Below are 23,779 nucleotides of genomic sequence, written 5' to 3'. Positions count from 1 at the left end.
CACAATATAAATACTTAATTAAAATGGAACTGTTAATGTTTCTTTTGGCCCTGGCTGCTGTATTGGTTATCTGTTGCTGTGTAACAAACTTCCTTAAAACTTAGCAGCTAAAAACTACAAGCATTTATTATTTCACACTGTTACTGAGTGTCAGGAATCTGAGGGGGGCTTATCTGGGTGATTCTGGCCCCTGGTCTTCCTGAGGTTGTAAATAAAGTATCAGCCAGGACTCAGTTATCTGAAGGCTTACCTGTGGTTGGAATATTCACTTTCCTTGTTCTCCAGCTGGAGATGCCATATCTTGGGACTTCTCAACGTACATAATTGTGTGAGCCAATTTCCATAATAAATCTCATCTTATATCTCTCTATATCCTATTCTGTTTCTGTGGAGAACCTTGAGTAATACAGCTACTCTCTCCAACTTTCATGGTTTCACAGCTTCACTTTTCTGGTTCCTAGGCCAGAAACATGGTGGGGTTTCCCATGACTGCTCTGCTGCTACTCTGTGTGCTGTAAGAGTGCATTTAGCCCTGTATTAAAAGCTTTGGTGCTAGAATAGCTTCCTGGCTCCTCTTCAAGTGAGCATATACTTTCCACCAGAATTTGCTTCTGTTCACTCAGGTGTTCTGTACCTTCAGATATTTCTTCCTCATATCATGCCAATGTTTTATAGTTTTCTTTTTTTAGCCTATAGATTGTTTTAAATGTCTAGCCTATAGAGACATTTAAAAGAATGGTAACACCCACCCATAGCTGCAGGGATTTGGGGAGAAGGGTACTATACATTCAGGAATGTGAATTTGAAAATCCCAGTTGCTACTGTCTTTTTGAAATATCTGGCAAAGGCTGTTGATATGGAGAGTACATTTGTTTTGTTGGTTCTTCCCAAGACTGCATCTTAGAAAGAAAAGCATAACTATGTAAAAATGTTAGATACACACAAATATTTAACACAGCAATTAAAAAGAATACCCATCTACAGGGGAGAGCTAGAACACATTTTTCATGGAATGTTGCCAACCATTTAAATAAAATGAACTGGCTTTTTTATACCAGTTAACTTGGAGGAATTTCTACTGTAAAATGAGTAAAGCAAGAGAAGCATCTACAGTTAAGATTTGACTGTTGTTGACTGAGTAATGATTCTCCCTCACCACTATGTATGTATGTATATTTGTATTTGTTGCAATGAGCCCAATAAAGATATTAAAGGACACACATCTGGTTGTTAGAATTGGTTAAGAAAGGAGGGAAGAAAAAAAGAGAGTAAACAATTATTTTAAAAAGAGACTCCAATTAAAAAACAACACATATGATATTCCACTTAGGTAAAGTATGTATCTCTGTGTTTGCATAGAGAGTTAAATTGAATTATCATCAAAATGGTGGTGGTGGTTATATCAGGATGATGGAATTCAGGTGATTTTTAATTTCTTTGACATTTAATTCTTACACTTTTTAAAATTTTATTTTGATTCTTATTTTTAATTAGTATTTCTAATTTATATAAATGATGAAAATTAAGGCCACTTTCATTGTGATAGGGAGCAAATATTTTAAGACCTAATGAGAAAACACTGCTTTTAATTCTGAATCATCTGTGCTGATAGGGAGTAAATGTAGCCACATAAATACTTTAAAACAGTAATTTCACCCTTCTCCTTCATCAAATATGTCTTTGGAGTTACTGATTCTGCCATGGAAAATATATCTTTAAAGGTGACTGGTGAATCCCTAGGGTTGGTTGAAAGGTACAGGTAGTTACAGATATTTTTGTAGTTGCATTAAGAAAGATTAGACCTTAACTTGTCTACAATTTTAAGTTCCTTACAGGCAGGTTAAATAAAAGTATGATATTAGGTGATAGTCTTTGCTTTTTGGGGCCAGAGAGGACAGTTAAAACTGTTTAACAAGCATTCGACTTTTTGCATAGGCTAAGGCAGGGGCTTAGTGATTATATAATATAGTTGGTGTGTGTGTGTGTGTTTTAGCTTTTGTGATACATTCAGGTTATTCTTTGTTTGATGACTATAACAAAGGTATTATAGGAATAAGTTACTTGCAAAATGAGGATGGAGATTTGAGAAAAGATATGCATTTTAGTGTAGTTTTCTATTGGGGAACTAGGATACCAGTAAATTTATGAATTTTTTAAAATGGTATTTTATCTGATCAGTTTTTGGTGATTATGAATAAAGCTTATATAAAATTTTTTGAAGATTTAAAAATACATGTTTATTTTTTTGTAACTATCTAGAGGTAGAATTGCTACATCATAAGATAGGGATATATTTATGTGAAATTATCAGACTGCTAGTTATTCCACAGCATTACCAAAATTTGGTATTAACACACATTAAGTTTTAGTGATTATTGTTTTAATTTATGATTAAATTAATTATGAAGTGGTTTTGATTTATGATTCTATGATGACTAATGATATTAAGCACATTTTCCCATTTGTTTATTGGATGTTAATTTATCTTTTTGTGAATTCTTTTACTTATTTAAAAAATGACGTTGTTTCCTTTTTTTACTACTGAATTGAAAGAATTGTTCCTGTATTCTGGATTTAAGTTCTTAGTTATGCATTGCAAATATTTTCTCTCAATCTGGGCTTGCTTTTTCATTTTCTTAATACCAACTTGTATGATTTTTTAAATAATTAAATTTGATACATTTTAACATATGTGTATATCCATGGAAATATCACCACACTTAAAATATTAAACATATCTGTTACCCCAAAAGTTTCTCATGTCCCCTTTTAACCCCTCTGATCCACCTCCATTCCCCATCTCTGGGCAAACACTGATCTGTGTTCTTTCACTATTGGTACATTTGTATTTTCTAGGATTTTATGTAAATGGAGAAAACAGTAGTTTTTTTTTTTTTTTGGTCTGATTTATTTTACTAAAAATTATTGTTTTGAGATTCATCCATATTGTAGTTTTCATCAGGAATTCATTCATTTTGTTGCCTAGCTGAGTTCTCTTATATGTACATATCACAGTTTGTTCATCTGCTTACATGTTGATGAACATTGGATTGTTTTCCAGTCTTTAGGCCATTACAAATAAAGATGCATTGAAAATTAATGTACAGGTCTGTGGCTTTAATTTGCATTTGACAAATGATTAGTGATATTGACCATCTTTTCATATGCTTGGTTTACCTCCCTAAATGTTCTTTGGTGAAGTGTCTATTCAAAAAGTTTGTCCATTTTTAAATTTGGTTGTTTTCTTTAACTGAGTTTTTAGGGTTCTTTTATGTTTTATATAAGTCCTTTATCAGGTATATGATTTGCAAATATTTTTAGCCCTTCTGTGTGTCTCCCTCTGGTCCCAGCTTTCCTTCTGTCCTAGTGTTAGAGGGAATCTCCATGAAATATGTTGTTGGCTATGGATATTTTATAGATGTCCTTTACCAACTTGAGAAAGTTTCCTTCTTTGTGTAGTTAGAATTGAGAATATCTCATCGAATGGGTATTGAATTTTAGTGATGTTACTTTATACCTTAAAACTCTTACGTTTCTCTATTTCTCCTAGAATAGAGTCCAAATTTCTTAATATGGTTACAATTACAGCTCCTATCAGCAAGAGGTGCAGTCTGTTCCCCTACCCTCTGAATCTCGGCTGGCCTTGTGACTTGCTTTGACCAAAAGAAAATTTTATGGAATTGTTATTGCAACTTCTAAGCAAGGTCTGAAGAGGCGTTTTAGCTTTTGCTTTGTTAGAACTTTGAAACCATGATGCTCTGAAGAATGCCCATCTAGCCTCCTTAAGGTTAAAATCCTACATGGAGAGGCCCAGTCATCCTAGCTAAATCCAGCTTCTGCACCCATACTAAGTCCAGTCCCCCAGCCAACCCACCAACTGATACAGCTAAGTGAATGAGTCCTGTAGATACCACTGGAAGAATTGTCCAGTGAACTCACAGAGTTATGAGAAGTCATAAATCACTGTTGTTTTTAGACACCGGGGTGATTTATTACACAGCCTGAGACATAGATAGATATTTCATCTGCACTTTTGTGGTCTCATTTCCGTCCTGTCTCTTTTCCACTCCTTCCCATTAGAGTCATTGGTATTCCCAATTACCATGCCTGATACCATTCCCAATACCAATTCATCTCTTGCTGGTCTGCCAGTTCCTCTGATCCATTTACCACAAAGCAGATTGTGTGTGTGTGTGTGTGTGTGTGTGTGTGTGTGTGTGTGTGTGTGTGTGTGTGTAATGTTAATCAGATCTTGACTTTCCATTGTGCTTAATAGATCCCATTGCATTTATAATTCAAACTCCACATAATGGCATAGAATGCCCTGCTTGATCTGGTGACTGCCTGCCTCTTCAGTCTCAACACATACCATTCTCCACCTTGCTTATTACCAGCCACCAGCAGTGCTCTTCTTACTTTACTTTACTTTCCAACTTCCCTTTTTCCTTTCCTTTCCTCCCTCCCTCCCTTTATCTTTCTTTTCTCTCTTTGCTTCCCTTCCCTCCCCTTTCTCTTCCCCTTTCCTGTCCTTTCTCTTTCTCCTTCTCTCTCTCTCCTTCCCTTCCCTTCCCTTCCCTTCCCCTTCCCCTTCCCCTTCCTCTTCCCTTTCCCTTTTCTTCTCCTCTCCTCCCCTCCCCTCCCTTCCCCTTTCCCCTCCCCTCCCATCCCTCCCTTCCCTCCCCTCTCCTCTCCTCTACCCCCCCCCCCCCTTCTTCCTCCCTCCCTCCATCACTTCCTTCCTAATAAGCATCATTAATGTATACTCTTAAGTTGGTTTCAAATGTATATCACAGTGGCTTAGCAGTTCTGTGGTCAACTTATATTGTGACTGAGAATCATTGTGCCCTTTTATTCCCTCCCCCTTCCCCCACACCTATCCCCACCCCTCCTCCTTTGTAACCACTACTCACTTCTCAGTGTCTTATGAGTCTAATGCTGTTTTGTTCCTTCTGTTTTGCTTTGTTTTATATTCTACAAATAAGTGAAATCGTATAGGATTTGCCTTTCCACCTGGCTTATTTCACTGAGCATAATACCCTCTAGATCCATCCATGTTGTTGCAAATGGCAGGATTTCTTTTCTTTTTATGGATGAATGATACTCCATTGTGTATATGTACCACATCATCTTTATCCATTCATCTATGGATGGACACTTAGGTTGCTTCCATATCTTGGCTATTTGCAAATAGTGCAGCAATAAACTTAAGGGTGCATATATCTTTTTGAATCAGGGATTTTGTTTTCTTTGGGTAAATTCCTGGAAGTGGAAATTACTGGGTCAAATGGTATTTCTATTCTTAGTTTTTTGAGGCACCTCCATACTGCTTTCCACAGCGGTTGCACCAATTTGCATTCCCACCAACAGTATAAGAGCGTTTCTGTTTTCTGCATCCTCACCAGCATTTGTTGTTTATTGTTTTTTGGGTGGTGGCCATTCTAACTGGTGTGAGGTGATGTCTCATTCTGGTTTTAATTTGCATTTCCTTGACGATGAGTGATGTGAAGCATCTTTTCATATGCCTGTTGGCTGCTTGCATTTCTTCTTTGGAGAAGTGTCTGTTCAGGTCCTCTGCCCAGTTTTTAATCAGGCTATTTGTTTTTTGGGTGTTGAGGCATATGAGTTCTTTATATATTTTGGATGTTAACCCCTTGTCCAGATGAGTAATTTATCAATGTATTCTCCCATACTGTGGGGTGCCTTTTTGTTAGGCTGATGGTGTCCTTTGCTGTACAGAAGCTTTTTAGTTTGACGTAGTCCCACTTGTTCATTTTTTGTTTTGTTTCCCTTGCCCGAGGAGATATATCCAGGAAAAAACGGTTCATGCTTATATTCAGGAGATTTTTGCCTGTGTTTTCTCTCCAAGAATTTGATGGTTTCATTTCTTACATTCAGGTCTTTGATCCAGTTTTAACTTACTATTGTATATGGAGTTAGACAGTAACCGAGTTTCATTCTCTTGCATGTAGCCGTCCAGTTTTCCCAACACCAATTGTTGAAGAGGCTGTCTTCTCCCTATTGTATATTCATGGCTCCTCTATTGCATATTAACTGACCATATATGCATGGGTTTATATCTGGGCTCTCTATTCTGTTCCATTGATATATGGGTGTGTTCTTGTGCCAGTAACAAATCGCTTTGCTTACTGTGGCTTTGTAGTAGAGCTTGAAGTCGGGGAATATAATCCCCCCCAGCTTTGTTCTTCTTTCTCAGGATTGCTTTGGCTATTCGGAGTCTTTTGTGGTTCCATATGAATTTCAGAACTATTTGTTCTAGTTTGTTGAAGAATGCTGTTGATATTTTGATACTTACTGCATTGAATCTGTATATTGCTTTGGGCAGGATGGCCATTTTAACTATATTAATTTTTCCTATCCATGGGCATGGGATAGATTTCCATTTACTGGTGTCTTCTTTAATTTCTCTCATGAGTGTCTTGTAGTTTTCAGAGTAAAGGTTCTCCTTCGTTAGGTTTATTCCTAGGATTTTTTTTTTGTAACTGTAAATGGAGTTTTCCTGATTTCTCCTTCTGCAAGTTTGTTGTTAGTATATAGGAATGCAACAGATTTCTGTGTATTAATTTTGTATCGTGCAATTTTGCTGAATTCAGTTAATAGTACTAATAGTTTCTTGGTGGGTTCTTTAGGGTTTTCTATGTATAATATGTCACCTGCAAATAGTGACAGTTTAACTTCTTCCTTACCAATTTAGATGCCTTTTATCTCTTTGTGTTGTCTAATTGCTGTGGTTAGGACCTCCAGTAGTATGTTGAATAGAAGTGAGAGTGGGCATCCTTGTCTTATTCCCAATCTTAGAGGAAAAGCTTCAGCTTTTTGCTATTAAGTACCGTAACTGGCTATGTGTTTGTCTTCTTTGGCCTTTATTATGTTGACATACATACCCTCTATACCCATTTTGTTGATAGTTTTTTATCATGGATGGATGTTGAATTTTGTCAAATGCCTTTTCAGCCTCTATTGAGATGATTATGTGGTTTTTATCCTTCTTTTTGTTACTGTGGTGTATGATAAGTTTGGCTTGGGGTTTTTCTATTTTGTTAATTTTCTCAAAGAACAAGCCCCTAGTTTCGTCGATTTTTTTTATATTGTTTTGTTCTTAATTTTATTTTTTTCTGCTCTGATCTTTGTTATGTCCCTCCTATTACTGACTTTGGGCTTCATTTGTTCTTTTTCTAGTTTCTTCAGTTGTGATTTTAGTCTGTTTGTTTATGATTGTTCCTGTTTCTTGAGGTAAGCCTGTATTGCTATGTACTTTCCTCTTAGAGCTCCCTTTGCCGCCACCCACAGATTTGGGCTGTTGTGTTTTTGTTTTCATTTGTCTCCATGTATTGCTTGATTTCTGTTTTAATTGATCATGGATCTACTGATTATTTAGAAGCATGTTGTTTAGCCTCCATGTGTTTGTAGGTCTTTTTTTTTTTCTTTGTGTAATTTATTCCTAGTTTAATATCATTGGGGTCTGAGAACCTGCTTGATATAATTTCAGTCTTTTTGAATTTATTGAGGCTCTTCTGTGGCCTAGTATGTGATCTATTCTGGAGAATGTTCCATGTACATTTGAGAAAATTTGTATCTTGCTGCTTTTGGGTGGAGTGTTCTGTAGATACCTTTTTAAGTCCATTTGATCTGATATATTGTTCAGTGCCTCTGTTTCCTTATTTATTTTCTGTCTGGTTGATGTATTGATGTGAGTGGTGTGTTAAAGTCTCCTAACATGAATATGTTGCAGTCTACTTCCCCCTTTAATTCTGTTAGTATTTGTTTTACATATTTGGTGTTCCTATGTTGGATACACAGTGGTGTTCATTTTTCACAAGCCTTTTTGCCTGACAGGCTCTGTGTAATAGATTAAAGTGAAATCATATGGTATTTGTCTTTCTCCCCTGGCTTATTTCACTTAGCACACCCTTGAAGTCCATCCATGTTGTTGTAAATGACAGTATTTCTTTTTTGTGGATGAATAATATTCCATTGTGTATATGTACCATGTCTTCTTTCTCCATTCATCTATTGATGGACATGTCTTATTTCCATATCTTGGCTATTGTAAGTAATGTGGCATTAAACATTGGGGTGCATATATGTTTTCAAATCAGAACAAAATCTCTGATTTGAAAAGATCATTCATTTCAAACTGAATTTGCTATTTAAATGTAGTTGATGAGAATATGTAATTATTACTTTTGCATTCTAATCTTGTTTTATTTGCTTATTCATAGATTATTTTATCTTTTATTGAATGTTATGACTTAATTAGAAGTCATCTCACTAGTCCTTTTTTTTCTACCTGTTCAATTACTGTTGAGGATGATGTAGTTTCCTGGAGAAAAGTGATGATGGTATGGTAACCTATATAAGGCTGTTGTTCTTAATGTTCTTCAGCATTAAGAAAAAAGAAGTCTGCCAGTACAGGATGGACAGGATGGAGCTTACACATCCTTCTGTACTTGTCCAAAGTTTGAACTTTTAAAGTTGTCTTAACTATTTGTTTTGAACAGAGGAGGATATGATTTGGTCATTTCTTTTTTAGTACTTGATTCTGAAGCTTGAAAGACCAGCCATAGTCCAGAATATTACATTTGGAAAATATGAGAAAACTCATGTCTGCAATTTGAAGAAATTTAAAGTGTTTGGTGGAATGAATGAAGAGAATATGACAGAGCTGTTGTCCAGGTGAGTTATCATTATGGGGAGGAAAAAGCTGTCTTCTGAACAAGTTGCAGTCTTAGTTTAGTTTTTTTATAGCTAAATCTACAGGTTTGATTTTTCTTTCAAGGAAGAAAAGAATATTCCTACATTCTATTTCTAGTATTTTATTTTAATATTGTGATTTGAGTTAGATTTCCTTTTAACCATCAGTTACTAATTAGTATTATTATGAAAAAAGAATATAATTATTTGGGTTTTTTTTTCCTACTTCCTTTCAGTCTTATTTTTGAACTGTTGGTAACGTCAGAAGTATTTTCAGGTTAAAAAAAATTTTGCTATGAAAGTATGGACTCTTTCCAAAGCATTAAGATTGATTGCGCTAATCCAGAAGTAATAAATTCTGAGAGTCTATTATAATGTGGAGACTAAAAAGATAAAAGGTATGTGACTGGACCTAGCATAGTGCCTGCCACTTGGATCAGTAAATTTTGAGTTTTTTAGCAACATAGACCACCAGGATTGAAAATGTTAATTTGGCTGTTAGGTAATGAAAAATCAGATAGTCAGTGTAATGGACAGTAAAGCCATATTGTTTCAGAGTATTTTGTGACATGGTATAGTACCATAGCACAAAACTCTGTATAAGTAAATATTACATCTATATAGCATTTAAGTTATGAAAGTATTTTAGGATATAAGACAACCTGAAAGCAAGTGAGTTTCCCATAAATACTTGTGTCAATCCTAGTTGTTTACATGGAGAGGTGATATGGGTTATTTTTACTTAGAGTAAAATGGATGCTATTAAACCAATGGAGTAAGGTGGTCTGAAAATTTATTGAGCTATAAAAGGAACATTGGTATCTTAATCAGAATTGAAAAACTTAATTTTCTGACAAATTCTAATATATGGCTCTGTTTAACTTGTCAGATATGAGTGTGACTTGTTTTTTTCATTTTCTTCCTATTGCTTAAATATTTTGTTATATTTAGTTATGCATTAGGGACACTTGACCCTATCACATCTTTCCATGCACTGTAGCCACACTCTTTAATTAATACTGAATATTTTTTATTAGTTCTCATATAGTTAAGAAAACATAGTTATAATGCAGTTGATGAGAATGTATAAGTTTTGACCTATAGTCTCATGTTCAGCTGCTTCTTTACATTGTCTTGATTATACATTTTGAGCACTGGTGTAACCTTAAGATTTGAGTATGATTTCTTTAGTATGTTTACTAAATTATGAAGTCACATTTGATAACTGTATTTTTTTCCCCCCAGTGGCTTAAAGAATGATTATAACAAAGAAACATTTACCTTGAAGCATAAAATTGATGAACAGATGTTCCCTTGTCGATTCATTAAAATAGGTAAGGTTTTTAGCATTCTAGAACATAAATAAATTTTTTACACTGTCAGTCACCAAATTATAGCCTATAAACTGAATCCTGTAAGACCCCCCCCCTTTTTTTTTTTGTCTTTTATTATTATTTTTTTTTTTTTGAGAGGGCATCTCTCATATTTATTGATCAAATGGTTGTTAACAACAATAAAATTCAGTATAGGGGGGTCAATGCTCAATGTACAATCATTAATCCATCTCAAGTCTAATTCTCATCAGTCTCCAATCTTCTGAAGCATAACGAACAAGTTCTTACATGGTGAACGAATTCTTACATAGTGAGTAAATTTTTACATGGTGAACAGTACAAGGGCATTCATCACAGAAACTTTCGGTTTTGATCACGCATTATGACATAAACAATCAGGTCAAATATGAATATTCGTTTGATTTTTGTACTTGATTTATATGTTGATCCCACATTTCTCCCTTTATTATTATTATTATTTTTATTTTTAATAAAATGCTGAAGTGGTAGGTAGATGCAAGATAAAGGTAGAAAACAGCGTAGTGCTGTAAGAAGGCAAATGTAGATGATCAGATGATCAGGTGTGTGCCTATGGACTAAGTATTAATCCAGGCTAGACAAGGGCAGCAAAACATCCACGGATGCAGAAGATTTCTCTCAAAGCAGGGGGGGTGAGGTTCTGAGCCTCACCTCTGTTGATCCCCAAATTCTCACCTGATGGCCCCCCTGCGACTGTGCCTGTCTTAGGTTGTTCCTCCCTTGAGGAATCTTACCCGTCTCTAGCTAACCAGTCATCTTCCGGGGCCGTACAGGGAAATGTAAAGTTGGTAAGTGAGAGAGAAGCCATATTGTTTGCAAAGGTTAGCTTTTTACTTCTTTGCAGATTTATGCCCTGTGGCTTCTATGCCCAGCACTTGTCTCGAGGTATCTTTACCACCTGGAGGAATTATGGTACTCAGTAAATTCGATATGAGGCACGAATTCTATTTAAGGGTTGTAATTAGGAAGAAAGAAGAAAAGCTATAGATGTAGCATATGGAAGGAAACCTGGGAGAATTGATTATTTCTTTGACATATCTTCTTGTAGAGTACCTTAAGTATGTATAGGTTTTAAACTACTAACTAATTTGCACACACATATTAACATAATAGGAATACGGTGACATAAACAAAGCAAATCTATAATTACCATCCATCTCCAGTGAAGCCAAGAAAACCATTTAGGCACCCTAGGCATTTGTGAAAATTTGTCTATGATATGATGGATATTGTCCAACTGTACTTGAACAGTCTGAGAGAAGTCAGACAAATTAAAGCAGCCCATTTCTGGGATCTGTTCACATCCCATATGTTCTTTTAACCGTAGATAGTCTATAGTCATAAGATTTTGGGGTGCTACATCTTGCACCCCTCCCAACTCCTGGTTGAGTTCCAACAGTACAGATCCGGTCAAATTCGTTGTCTCACTGTATGCACATGTCAGCCTAGACATCTCCCTCCTCATTCCTATGGCAAGTCCAGGAGATGGTGGGCTGGATGCAGCCACAACCGCAGCATCGTCTGGATCCCTGTGGAGGCTTTTTGATGATCATCCCCCGGCACAAGTCCTCCAGAGAGTGCTGATGCCGGAAGCTCCTCCTCATATCGTATCTTAGTTCATTTTCTGGGTATCCAAGCTAGGCCTTGATTCTCTGCATAGAAACAAACAGACCCTTTGCCCACACTTTGACATGCCCTCTGTACCACTGTGCAGAACTCATTGGAGGTGAGCACACAGTAACTGCTTTTTTATTTTTATTTATTTTTTATTAAGAGAAAGATATGTTATCAGAAAAGAGTATCTCCATAGCTGATCATCTGACACCCTTTAAGTGATCAACATTAAGGATATTTAAAGCATGCGTTGATCTTTGATTTACCAATAGTTTTATCCTATCAAGGAGTAATCCCCCTTTTCTTTCTTTCTTTCTTTCTTTTTTTTTTTTTTAATTTTTAATCTACACTTACATGAAGAATACTATGTTGACTATGCTCTCCCCTATATCAGGTCCCCCCTAACAACCACATTACGGTTACTGTCCATCAGCTTAGCAAAATGTTGTAGAGTCACTACTTGTCCTCTCTGTGTTGTGCAGCCCACCCTCCCCTTTCTCCCTCCCTCCCATGCATGCTAATCCTAATACCCCCCTTTTTCTTCCCCCCCTTATCCCTCCCTGCCCACCCATCCTCCCCAGTTCCTTTCCCTTTGGTACCTGTTAGTCCATTTTTGGGTTCTGTAATTCCGCTGCTGTTTTGTTCCTTCAGTTTTTCCTTTGTTCCTGTACTCCTCAGATGAGTGAAATCATTTGGTATTTCTCTTTCTCCGCTTGGCTTATTTCACTGAGCATAATACTCTCCAGCTCCATCCATGTTGCTGCAAATGGTTGGATTTTTCCACTTCTTATGGCTGAGTAGTATTCCATTGTGTATATGTACCACATCTTCTTTATCCATTCATCTACTGATGGACATTTAGGTTGCTTCCAATTCTTGGCTATTGTAAATAGTGCTGCGATAAACATAGGGGTGCATCTGTCTTTCTCAAACTTGATTGCTGTGTTCTTAAGGTAAATTCCTAGGAGTGGAATTCCTGGGTCAAATGGTAGGTCTGTTTTCAGCATTTTGATGAACCTCCATACTGCTTTCCACAATGGTTGAACTAATTTACATTCCCACCAGCAGTGTAGGAGGGTTCCCCTTTCTCCACAGCCTCACCAACATTTGTTGTTGTTTGTCTTTTGGATGGCAGCTATCCTTACTGGTGTGAGGTGATACCTCTTTGTAGTTTTAATTTGCATTTCTCTGATAATTAGCGATGTGGAGCATCTTTTCATGTTTCTGTTGGCCATCTGTATTTCTTTTTTAGAGAACTGTCTGTTCAGTTCCTCTGCCCATTTTTTAATTGGGTTATTTGTTTTTTGTTTGTTGAGGCATGTGAGCTCTTTATATATTCTGGACGTCAAGCCTTTATCGGATCTGTCATTTTCAAATATATTCTCCCATACTGTAGGGTTCCTTTTTGTTCTATTGATGGTGTCTTTCGCTGTACAGAAGCTTTTCAGCTTAATGTAGTCCCACTTGCTCATTTTTGCTGTTTTTTTCCTTGCCCGGGGAGATATTTTGAAGAAGAGGTCACTCATGTTTATGTCTAAGAGGTTTTTGCCTATGTTTTTTTCCAAGAGTTTAATGGTTTCATGACTTACATTTAGGTCTTTGATCCATTTTGAGTTTACCTTTGTATATGGAGTTAGACAATGGTCCAGTTTCATTCTCCTACATGTAGCTGTCCAATTTTGCCAGCACCATCTGTTGAAGAGACTGTCATTTCCCCATTGTATGTCCATGGCTCCTTTATCAAATATTAATTGACCATATATGTTTGGGTTAATGTCTGGAGTCTCAAATCTGTTCCACTGGTCTGTGGCTCTGTTCTTGTGCCAGTACCAAATTGTCTTGATTACTATGGCTTTGTAGTAGAGCCTGAAGTTGGGGAGTGAGTTCCCCCTACTTTATTCCTCTTTTTCAGGATTGCTTTGGCTTTTCGGGTCTTTGGTGTTTCCATATGAATTTTTGAATTATTTGTTCCAATTCATTGAAGAATGTTACTGCTAATTTGAGAGGGATTGCATCAAATCTGTATATTGCTTTGGGCAGGATGGTCATTTTGATGATATTAATTCTTCCTAGCCATGAGCATGGGATGAGTTTCCATTTATTAGTGTCCCCTTTAATTTCTCTTAAGAGTGACTTGTAGTTTTCAGAGTATAAGTCTTTCACTTCTTTGGTTAGGTTTATTCCTAGGTATTTTATTCTTTTTGATGCAATGGTGAATGGAATTGTTTTCCTGATTTCTCTTTCTATTGATTCATTGTTAGTGTATAGGAAAGCTACAGATTTCTGTGTGTTAATTTTGTATCCTGCAATTTTGCTGTATTCCGATATCAGTTCTAGTAGTTTTGGAGTGGAGTCTTTAGGGTTTTTTATGTACAGTATCATATCATCTGCAAATAGTGACAGTTTAACTTCTTCTTTACCAATCTGGATTCCTTGTATTTCTTTGTTTTGTCTGATTGCCGTGGCTAGGACCTCCAGTACTATGTTAAATAACAGTGGGGAGAGTGGGCATCCCTGTCTGGTTCCTGATCTCAGAGGAAATGCTTTCAGCTTCTCACTGTTCAGTATAATGCTGGCTGTGGGTTTATCATATATGGCCTTTATTATGTTGAGGTACTTGCCCTCTATTCCCATTTTGCTGAGAGTTTTTATCATGAATGGATGTTGAATTTTGTCAAATGCTTTTTCAGCATCTATGGAGATGATCATGTGGTTTTTGTCTTTCTTTTTGTTGATGTGGTGGATGACGTTGATGGATTTTCGAATGTTGTACCATCCTTGCATCCCTGGGATGAACCCCACTTGGTCATGGTGTATGATCCTTTTGATATACTGTTGAATTCTGTTTGCTAATATTTTATTGAGTATTTTTGCATCTACATTCATCAGGGATATTGGTCTGTAATTTTCTTTTTTGGTGTGGTCTTTGCCTGGTTTTGGTATTAGGGTGATGTTGGCTTCATAGAATGAGTTTGGGAGTATTCCCTCTTCTATTTTGTGGAAGACTTTAAGGAGAATGGGTATTATGTCTTCTCTGTGTGTCTGATAAAATTCCGAGGTAAATCCGTCTGGCCCCGTGGTTTTGTTCTTGGGTAGTTTTTTGATTACTGTTTCAATTTCTTTGCTCGTAATTGGTTTGTTTAACTTTTGTGTTTCCTCCTTGGTCAGTCTTGGGAGGTTGTATTTTTCTAGGAAGTTGTCCGTTTCTTCTAGGTTTTCTAGCTTGTTGGCATATAGGTTTTCATAGTAGTCTTTAATAATTCTTTGTATTTCTGTGGAGTCTGTCGTGATTTTTCCATTCTCATTTCTGATTATGTTGATTTGTGTTGATTCTCTTTTTCTCTTAATAAGTTGGGCTAGAGGCTTATCTATTTTGTTTATTTTCTCGAAGAACCAGCTCTTGGTTTCGTTGATTTTTGCTATTGTTTTATTCTTCTCAATTTTGTTTATTTCTTCTCTGATCTTTATTATGTCCCTCCTTCTGCTGACTTTAGGCCTCATTTGTTCTTCTTTTTCCAGTTTCGATAATTGTGATGTTAGACTATTCATTTGGGATTGTTCTTCCTTCTTCAAGTGTGCCTGGATTGCTATATACTTTCCTCTTAAGACTGTTTTCGCTGCGTCCCACAGAAGTTGGGGCTTAGTGTTGTTGTTGTCATTTGTTTCTATATATTCCTTGATCTCTATTTTGATTTGTTCATTGATCCATTGATTATTTAGTAGCATGTTGTTAAGCCTCCATGTGTTTGTGAGCCTTTTTGTTTTCTTTGTAGAATTTATTTCTACTTTTATACCGTTGTGGTCTGAAAAATTGTTTGGTAGAATTTCAGTATTTTGGAGTTTACTGAGGCTCTTTTTGTGAGCTAGTATGTGGTCTATTCTGGAGAATGTTCCATGTGCACTTGAGAATAATGTATAGCCTGTTTCTTTTGGATGTAGAGTACTATAAATGTCTATTAGGTCCATCTGTTCTAGTGTGTTGTTCAGTGCCTGTGTGTCCTTACTTATTTTCTGCCCGGTGGATCTATCCTTCGGGGTGAGTGGTGTGTTGAAGTCTCCTAAAATGAATGCATTGCAGTCTATTTCCCTCTTTAGTTCTGTTAGTATTTGCTTCACATATGCTGGTGCTCCTGTATTGGGTGCATATATATTTAGAATGGTTATATCCTCTTGTTGGACTGAGCCCTTCATCATTATGTAGTATCCTTCTTTATCTCTTGTTACTTTCTTTGTTTTGAAGTCTATTTTGTCTGATATTAGTACTGCAAGTCCTGCTTTCTTCTCACTGTTGTTTGCCTGAAATATGTTTTTCCATCCCTTGACTTTTAGTCTATGCTTATCTTTGGGTTTAAGGTGCGTTTCTTGTAAGCAGCATATAGATGGGTCTTGCTTTTTTATCCATTCTATTACTCTGTGTCTTTTGATTGGTGCATTAAGTCCATTTACATTTAGGGTGACTATTGAGAGATATGTACTTATTGCCATTGCAGGCTTTAGATTCGTGGTTACCAAAGTTTCAAGGTTAGCTTCTTTAGTATCTTACTGCGTAACTTAGCTCGCTTATGAGCTGTTATATACACTGTCTGACGATTCTTTTCTTCTCTCCCTTCTTATTCCTCCTTCTCCATTCTTCATATGTTGTGTGTTTTGTTCTGTGCTCTTTTTAGGAGTGCTCCCATCTAGAGCAGTCCCTGTAGGATGCTCTGTAGAGGTGGTTTGTGGGAAGCAAATTCCCTCAGCTTTTGCTTGTCGGGGAATTGTTTAATCCTGCCATCATATTTAAATGATAGTCGTGCTGGATACAGTATCCTTGGTTCAAGGCCCTTCTGTTTCATTGCATTAAGTATATCATGCCATTCTCTTCTGGCCTGTAGGGTTTCTGTTGAGAAGTCTGATGTTAGCCTGATGGGTTTTCCTTTATAGGTGACCTTTTTCTCTCTAGCTGCCTTTAAAACTCTTTCCCTGTCCTTGATCCTTGCCATTTTAATTACTATGTGTCTTGGTGTTGTCCTCCTTGGATCCTTTCTGTTGGGGGTTCTGTGTAATTCCATGGTCTGTTCGATTATTTCCTCCCCCAGTTTGGGGAAGTTTCCAGCAATTATTTCTTCAAAGAGACTTTCTATCCCTTTTCCTCTTTCTTCTTCTTCTGGTATCCCTATAATACGAGTATTATTCCTTTTGGCTTGGTCACATAGTTCTCTTAGTGTTGTTTCATTCCTGGAGATCCTTTTATCTCTCTCTATGTCAGCTTCTGTACGTTCTTGTTCTCTGGCTTCTATTCCTTCAATGGCCTCTTGCATCTTATCCATTCTGCTTATAAATCCTTCCAGGGATTGTTTCACTTCTGTGATCTCCTTCCTGACATCTGTGATCCCCCTCCATACTTCATCCCACTGCTATTGCATTTTTCTCTGCATCTCTGTCAGCATGTTCATGATTTTTATTTTGAATTCTTTTTCAGGAGGACTGGTTAGGTCTGTCTCCTTCTCAGGTGTTGTCTCTGTGATCTTTGTCTGCCTGTAGTTTTGTCTTTTCATGGTGATAGAGATAGTTTGCAGAGCTGGTACAAGTGACGGCTGGAAGAGCTTCCCTTCTTGTTGGTTTGTGGCCTTCCTCTCCTGGGAGAATAGCGACCTCTAGTGGCTTGTGCTGGACAGCTGTGTGCAGCAGGGCTTCTGCTTCCTGCCCGGTTGCAATGGGGTTTATCTCCGCTGTTGCTGTGGGGTGGCCTGGCTGGGACTGCTCCTCCAAAATGGTGGAGCCCTGTTGGAGGGGGAGCAGCCGGGAGGCTATTTATCTCCGTAAGTGGCCTCTATGCTCCCTGCTGCCCAGGGGGTTAGAATGCCCAGAGATCCCCAGATTCCCTGCCTCTGGTCTAAGTGACCTGTCCTGCCCCTTTAAGACTTCCAAAAAGCACTCTCCAAAGCAAAACAACAACAGCAACAATGAGAGAGGGAACAGGAAAAAAAAAAAAAAAAGGAAAAACCACGCGTTTTTTTTTGTCCTCAGGCGCCGGTCCCAGGCACCTGCTCACTGGTCCTGCTGCCCTGCCTCCCTAGCACCAGGGTCCCTGTCCCTTCAAGGCTCCCAAAAAGCACCTGTCCACTGGTCCCGCAGGGAAAAACGCGCGATATTCTTTGTCCTCAGGTGCCGGTCCCAGGCACCCGCTCACCAGTTCCGCTGCCCTGATTCCCTAGCACCGGGGTCCCTGTCCCTTTAAGGCTACCAAAAAGAGAAAAGAAAAAGTGAAAAACGCGCGATTTCCTCCGTCCTCAGGTGCCAGTCTCAGGCACCCGCCCACCGGTCCCACAGGGGAACACGCGCGATATTCTTTGTCCTCGGGCGCCGGTCCCAGGCACCTGCTCACCGGTCCTGCTGCTCTGCCTCCCTAGCACCAGGGTCCCTTTCCCTTCAAGGCTTCCAAAAAGCACCTGCCCACTGGTCCTGCAGGGAAAGACGCGCGATATTCTTTGTCCTCAGGCGCCGGTCCCAGGCACCCGCTCACCAGTCCCGCCGCCCTGCCTCCCTAGCACCGGGGTCCCTGTCCCTTTAAGGCTTCCAAAAAGCACTCACCAAAAAGAGAAAAAAAAAGGGGAAAAATGTGCGATTTCCTCCGTCCTCAGGTGCCTGTCTCAGGCACCTGCCCACCGGTCCCGCAGGGAAAAACACGCGATATTCTTTGTCCTCAGGCCCTGGTCTCAGGCACCCGCTCACCAGTCCCGCCGCCCTACCTCCCTAACACCAGGGTCCCTGTCCCTTTAAGGCTTCTGAAAAGCACTCGCCAAAAAGAGGGGAAAAAAGGGGAAAAACGCGCGATTTCTTCCGTCCTCAAGTGCCGGTCTCAGGCACCCGGCCACCGGTCCCGCAGGGAAAAACGCAGGATATTCTTTGTCCTCAGGCGCCGGTCCCAGGCACCCGCTCACCAGTCCCGCTGCCCTGCCTCCCTAGCGCCGGGGTCCCTGTCCCTTTAAGGCTTCCAAAAAGCACTCGCCAAAAGAAAAAAACTGCTCCAGTTTTTTTCCACCCGCCGGGAGCCGGGGGGAGGGGCGCTCGGTTCCCGCTGGGCCGGGGCTTGTATCTTACCCCCTTCGCAAGGCGCTGGGTTCTTGCAGGTGTGGATGTGGTCTGGATGTTGTCCTGTGTCCTGTGGTCTCTATTTTAGGAAGATTTTTCTTTGTTTTATTTTCATAGCTCTATGTGTTTTTGGGAGGAGATTTCCACTGCTCTACTCACGCCGCCATCTTCTCTCCGCCCTGTAAGACCCCTTTTAAATAAAATTTTTATGGGAACAGTGCCTTGCCAGTTATTCACGTAATGTCTCTCTGCTTGTTGTGCATTACAAAGGCAAAACTTGTCATATTTGACAAGTTACTCTTTGGCCCTTTGAAGAAAAAGTTTCCCAACCCCTGTTTTATAAATCTGTAACTAAGTGACAGTTACTTCAAGTGGAACCTTTTCCAAATATTTTCCAAATATTGAAGATTTTTTTCCTTAGGAGATTTTGTAAGCTATAGTGATTTGATTTCCTTGATTGTTTTATGGGAGATTTATCCATTTTTCTACTACCATAGTATTCAAAACTAAATAACAATTCCTTAGGGCAGAGTGTAATGGTTACTTTCTGTTCTGTTAACTTTGTATTTCATTTTTTTAGTGAAATGTTGGTTAAACCCACCACTAATGTGTTGTGAACTAATTTTTGAAAAGTACCACCAAAGGCATATGTTTATTTAGAAAGTGTTGTAGCTTAAGGAATTATTTGTAATGTCACCTCAAAATTAATATTTTTAGGGTTTTTTTTGTTTTTCTTTAGGATTTTTTATTTAGGAGATAGAGTTGCAGGCTTGAATTCATATTGCATAAATTTGAAAATAGGTAAAATTGGGATGAAAGTGAATCAGATTCCTCAAAGAATAATAATGAAAGTCAGAATGTCAAGTTTTGATTTGGGAGAAAAATTCCTCTCTTGGAACAAGCAGTGTAGTTCATAGTCATTTGCCAATCTGTCGTGAGTTGGCCTGTTCGTTTCATTGAGTCAAATAGTTATGTTGGTCCAAAAGAATATCTGAGATCTTAATCAAGACTACTTATAGAGGAAAACTGATTTTAGAATAATTGTGGAAGTTGGGAGCTGGTCTTAGGAAGATCCTTGGTTACAGGTGAGGCCTGTAAGTAAAAAATATTTAGTAAAGAAGCAGAGTTATTAATTAGGAGAACAGATTTGAGAGAACAAGTTAAAGATTTGGAAGGGAAAACCTACCTCCTCAGTGGGAGATTAGATGAGATGAGAGAAAGTAGAATGGGATGAGGATATTGTTTACACATGCCTAGATGGTTACATCCTGATTCATTGCAAGATAACAGCTGTGTGAGGACATTAGCAAGGTGAGGCAGAAGGTACTTGGAAGGATATGGGGGAGTTCAAGTTCTTGGTAGATGGAACAAATTGGATTTCTATAGGTTTTTAAAATTTTTGTGGCCTGGATGGTTGTGGAAGCGTCTGAGTAAAGCTTCAGTTCAATCTGGATTTGGCCTGCATTCCAGATCCTCAGTATTTCAAAGTCTGGAATGAATACTAAGTCTGGAGGGTGCTCTGATGGTGGCCCTTCAAGACAGCATAACGAAAGGTGACATTTTAAAAGTATACTATTAAGAGGAAAATTTTAATATAGTAATAATAGCTAATAATAATAGCATTTATTTGCTATATATGCCACTTACTGTGCTAAGTGCTTACTTATTAATTCTATAGAATGCATACACCCTTTCAGAGTGGTTAATCTTTAATTTCTAGGATCTTCCACAACCTGATTTTAAAATTACTAGCATCTTCTAATAGCTGTTTTAGCCATCCAGACAAGAGTTACCCAGGTGATACTGCCAAAGCACATTAAATGTACCACAGTGTGTTTCATTGTCTTGAGATATTGACTACACCACACCACCCCCCTCCCCACCCCTTGATCCTAGAGTAGCAGAAATGGCAGCCTCCTCGGCAGCCTCCTACCCTTGTGTGCCATAAAACTTACCACTTTCTATGCATTCCATTATGAAAAAGGATGAGAGACACTGATCTTGATCATATCTGTATCTGATTGTCCCATGGGGAAAACTGGTGGTTGATTCCTAGAATATAAATTTAGCCTTAGGATGAGTATTAGGAGTTCCTAATCTTTTTATTTTAGGTGGGTACACAGGTATTTTTTATTGGGGAACAAAGAACATGTATTTGGAGCTCTAAGTTCACATTTAGATTTCTAACATGCAATACATAGTATACCTGATATTCATCATTAGTGTTGTTAATGCCACTAGAAGTCATTGAAATGGGTGTACATCATTTTGCTCATTCTCTATATATCCTTTCAATTTGTTAAAAATTAACTATGCTCTTCATTCATCTGTAATATATGTTGTTACAGATGGACTAACATCCCTCCCAACAATATTCTTTGAAAGGTGCTAAGAATTAGAACTGATTTTATTCTAGTAATATTTCTGTTGGCCATCAGGTTTATAGAAGAAATCTCACTAACAGTTACTAAAGAGATTTTAATAAATGTTTTAAATAGGAATTTTTTTTCTCCTTATTTTATTGAACTTGGACCTGGAACTTGAGAATGGATTTGGGATCTCTAACTAATGTCTGGTTACACTTAGACTGTGTTCATAGGACCCTGGGTTTAGAATACTATTTTATATTTTATTCTTACTCTTAAACTACTTGATGGTCATTTGTATAATGTAGATGAACTTGTTAAATGGTACTGCTACATAAAGAAATGAACAACAAAATGATATAATTTAGTATTTGTTGGTATAATAAAACTATTTGAGATTTTTGTTGTTTGTACATGTAAACAAAGTCATACTGTATTAAACATTCCAGGAGTCCTTCATACATTATAATGACTGCTTATTATATGTCTGTGTTCACTTAGAACTTCCTGTAGATGACATATAGAAAAGTATCTGATCTAGTACAGCTTAGCTTCTCATTGAGTCTGATGTGCTAAAAATGAGCAGTGGACTTGGAAATCAGTAGGCCTGACGTCAGATAGGATATATGTGTTTTGATACTTTATGAAAACTTGACAAGTGTTAGTTTCTGAAAGGTAGTTGCATTATTTACACTGTTACATTAAAGTCCATAGACCTATCTGGCACTTCTAATTAATCTTTTATCTATGCATGGTTTTATAACACCATTCATTGGTAATTTAGAAAATACTGTTCACCAAGTTATGCAGGTTTTCAAAATGTTGAAACATTTCATTATGTAATATTTTTAAAATCACACTTCTTAATATGTCAGCACCAGTCTCATCAGAAAAGTCTGAAGTATTGGGAAGTAGTTAAGCTCACTTTTCCAAAATTCTAATATTCCCTTGATAGCTTGAATTTTATCCTAGGCAGCCAATACTGTCAGTTGTTTTTCTCAAAATGACAGGTAAATGTTTGGCAAATACTCAAATCTAAATAATCTTCAATAGTCTGTCAGTTTTTCTTCTTAGAAAAAGTGGTATCCTGTGGAGGAGCACAGTGAAGGGGTGGTTATTTCAGCTCACAGCTCAAACAGTTGTACAGGTCCTTTGCCTTGAGTGGTCATGCTTTAAAAAAATGCAGCAGCAAAAGTGCTTTATGTGTACTTCCTGTTGTGTCACACAGAATATTAAAAAGATGTGTACTCAGGGATTTATTAAAATTAATTTTTACTGTATTTTCAGGGACATTCTTGAATGAATTTTTTTTTTCTGAATTGCAAGTGTATGATGAAGAGGAATACAGTGCAGTTTGTGTTATATTAAGGAATATTAATATACTTCTGTGCTACCTCTTTTTGTGGCATTTCCAAATAGTGAGTTTTACTCACTATTGCCAGTGCAATATGAGTGGAAATGTCGAAATGTCAGTATAGTAGAAAAAGAAAGAAGGAAAATCTGATAAAGTCCTAGTCTTATTATAAAAGAGCTTTGACCACTTGAGACATCCTGAAACTAGAACCCCTTTTGTGAGGATCCCTGGGAGCCCGTGGATGACACATTAAAAGCCTGTTCTGTTCTGTTCTGTTCTGTTATTACTGCTGTGAAATACTGTCTTCATCCTGTGTTTCATTCCTCTGAATCCTTAAGAGATTTTTGGATATACTCATTTGCTCCAGTGATTTACCTTCCTTTTCTCTCAATGAAAACCTGGTAGAATTTTTTTGTACCTTTTTTTTTAAAATTTTGAATATACATTCACAGCTGAGATTGGCCTTAAATCCTTTCTTGTCTGGTATTGTTTCCAGGGTTATGCCACTTTGATAAGTAATTGAACTTCCAGTCTCTTTCTGTCCCCTAATGCAGTTCAAATTATACAGTGATTGTTTCTTGTGGGTTTGGTAAAATTTGGCTGCTAAATCATTTATCTCTGGTCCTATTCTTTAGGGGATATATAAATGATCACTTTGGATTTTATTTTACAGTGTTTTTATAATTAAATAAACCTCATGATGACATGGATCATGGTTTTTTGGGGTTTTAGTTTTGTTTTGTTTGGGGTGTTGTTTTTGTTTTTGTTCTTGCTGCTGTAGCTCCACCACTTAACTGTACACATATAGAAAGTATTCATAAAATTTGTTAAATGAATCCTAATAAGCTTGAATAGTGATTTTTACTTTGATAAAGTTTTGTTTAAACAATGTTAATTTCTTTTTTTCTTTTTCTTTCTTTTTTTGTGTTTTGTTTTGTTTCTCTCCAAAGTTCCACTCTTATCCTGGGGACCCAGCTTTAATTTTAGCATCTGGTATGTTGAACTTAGTGGCATTGATGATCCTGATGTAGTACAGCCCTGTCTCAACTGGTATAGCAAGGTAGGACTGTATTTTAAAATCATGATTTTATGTTTCTAATGCCTGTTAAGGGAGAATTGTGTCAATCTTGTTTTCATAGAGAATAATTAAAAATATGGAGACTAGTATTAATAATTATAATGATTAGCTAACATTTATTAAGTATTTACACTGTGCCAGCTGCTAAGCAAGCTTTATAACTTTTTCATGCATTACCTCTCTGTGAGATAGGTACAGTTTTTATCCA

The 23,779-nt window shown here is 37.5% G+C and overlaps 1 protein-coding gene across 6 annotated transcripts in view; it reads left to right on the top strand.

Annotated features, from left to right (window-relative positions):
- The window catches only part of MKLN1 (muskelin 1), a 375,358-nt gene that overhangs the window by 222,059 nt on the left and 129,520 nt on the right, over nt 1-23,779 (top strand). For all 6 annotated transcript variants that reach the window (XM_073238456.1, XM_073238453.1, XM_073238452.1 and 3 more), the window contains 3 exons: nt 8,552-8,694; nt 9,958-10,046; nt 23,444-23,553. In XM_073238456.1, coding sequence (XP_073094557.1) covers nt 8,552-8,694; nt 9,958-10,046; nt 23,444-23,553 — 342 coding nt within the window. The remainder of the gene's footprint in view (nt 1-8,551; nt 8,695-9,957; nt 10,047-23,443; nt 23,554-23,779) is intronic.

Source organism: Manis javanica, chromosome 6, assembly GCF_040802235.1.
Source record: "Manis javanica isolate MJ-LG chromosome 6, MJ_LKY, whole genome shotgun sequence".
NCBI classification, from domain to species: domain Eukaryota; kingdom Metazoa; phylum Chordata; class Mammalia; order Pholidota; family Manidae; genus Manis; species Manis javanica.
Note: the sequence above shows the minus strand (reverse complement) of the source record. Positions and strands in the feature narration are given on the sequence as shown.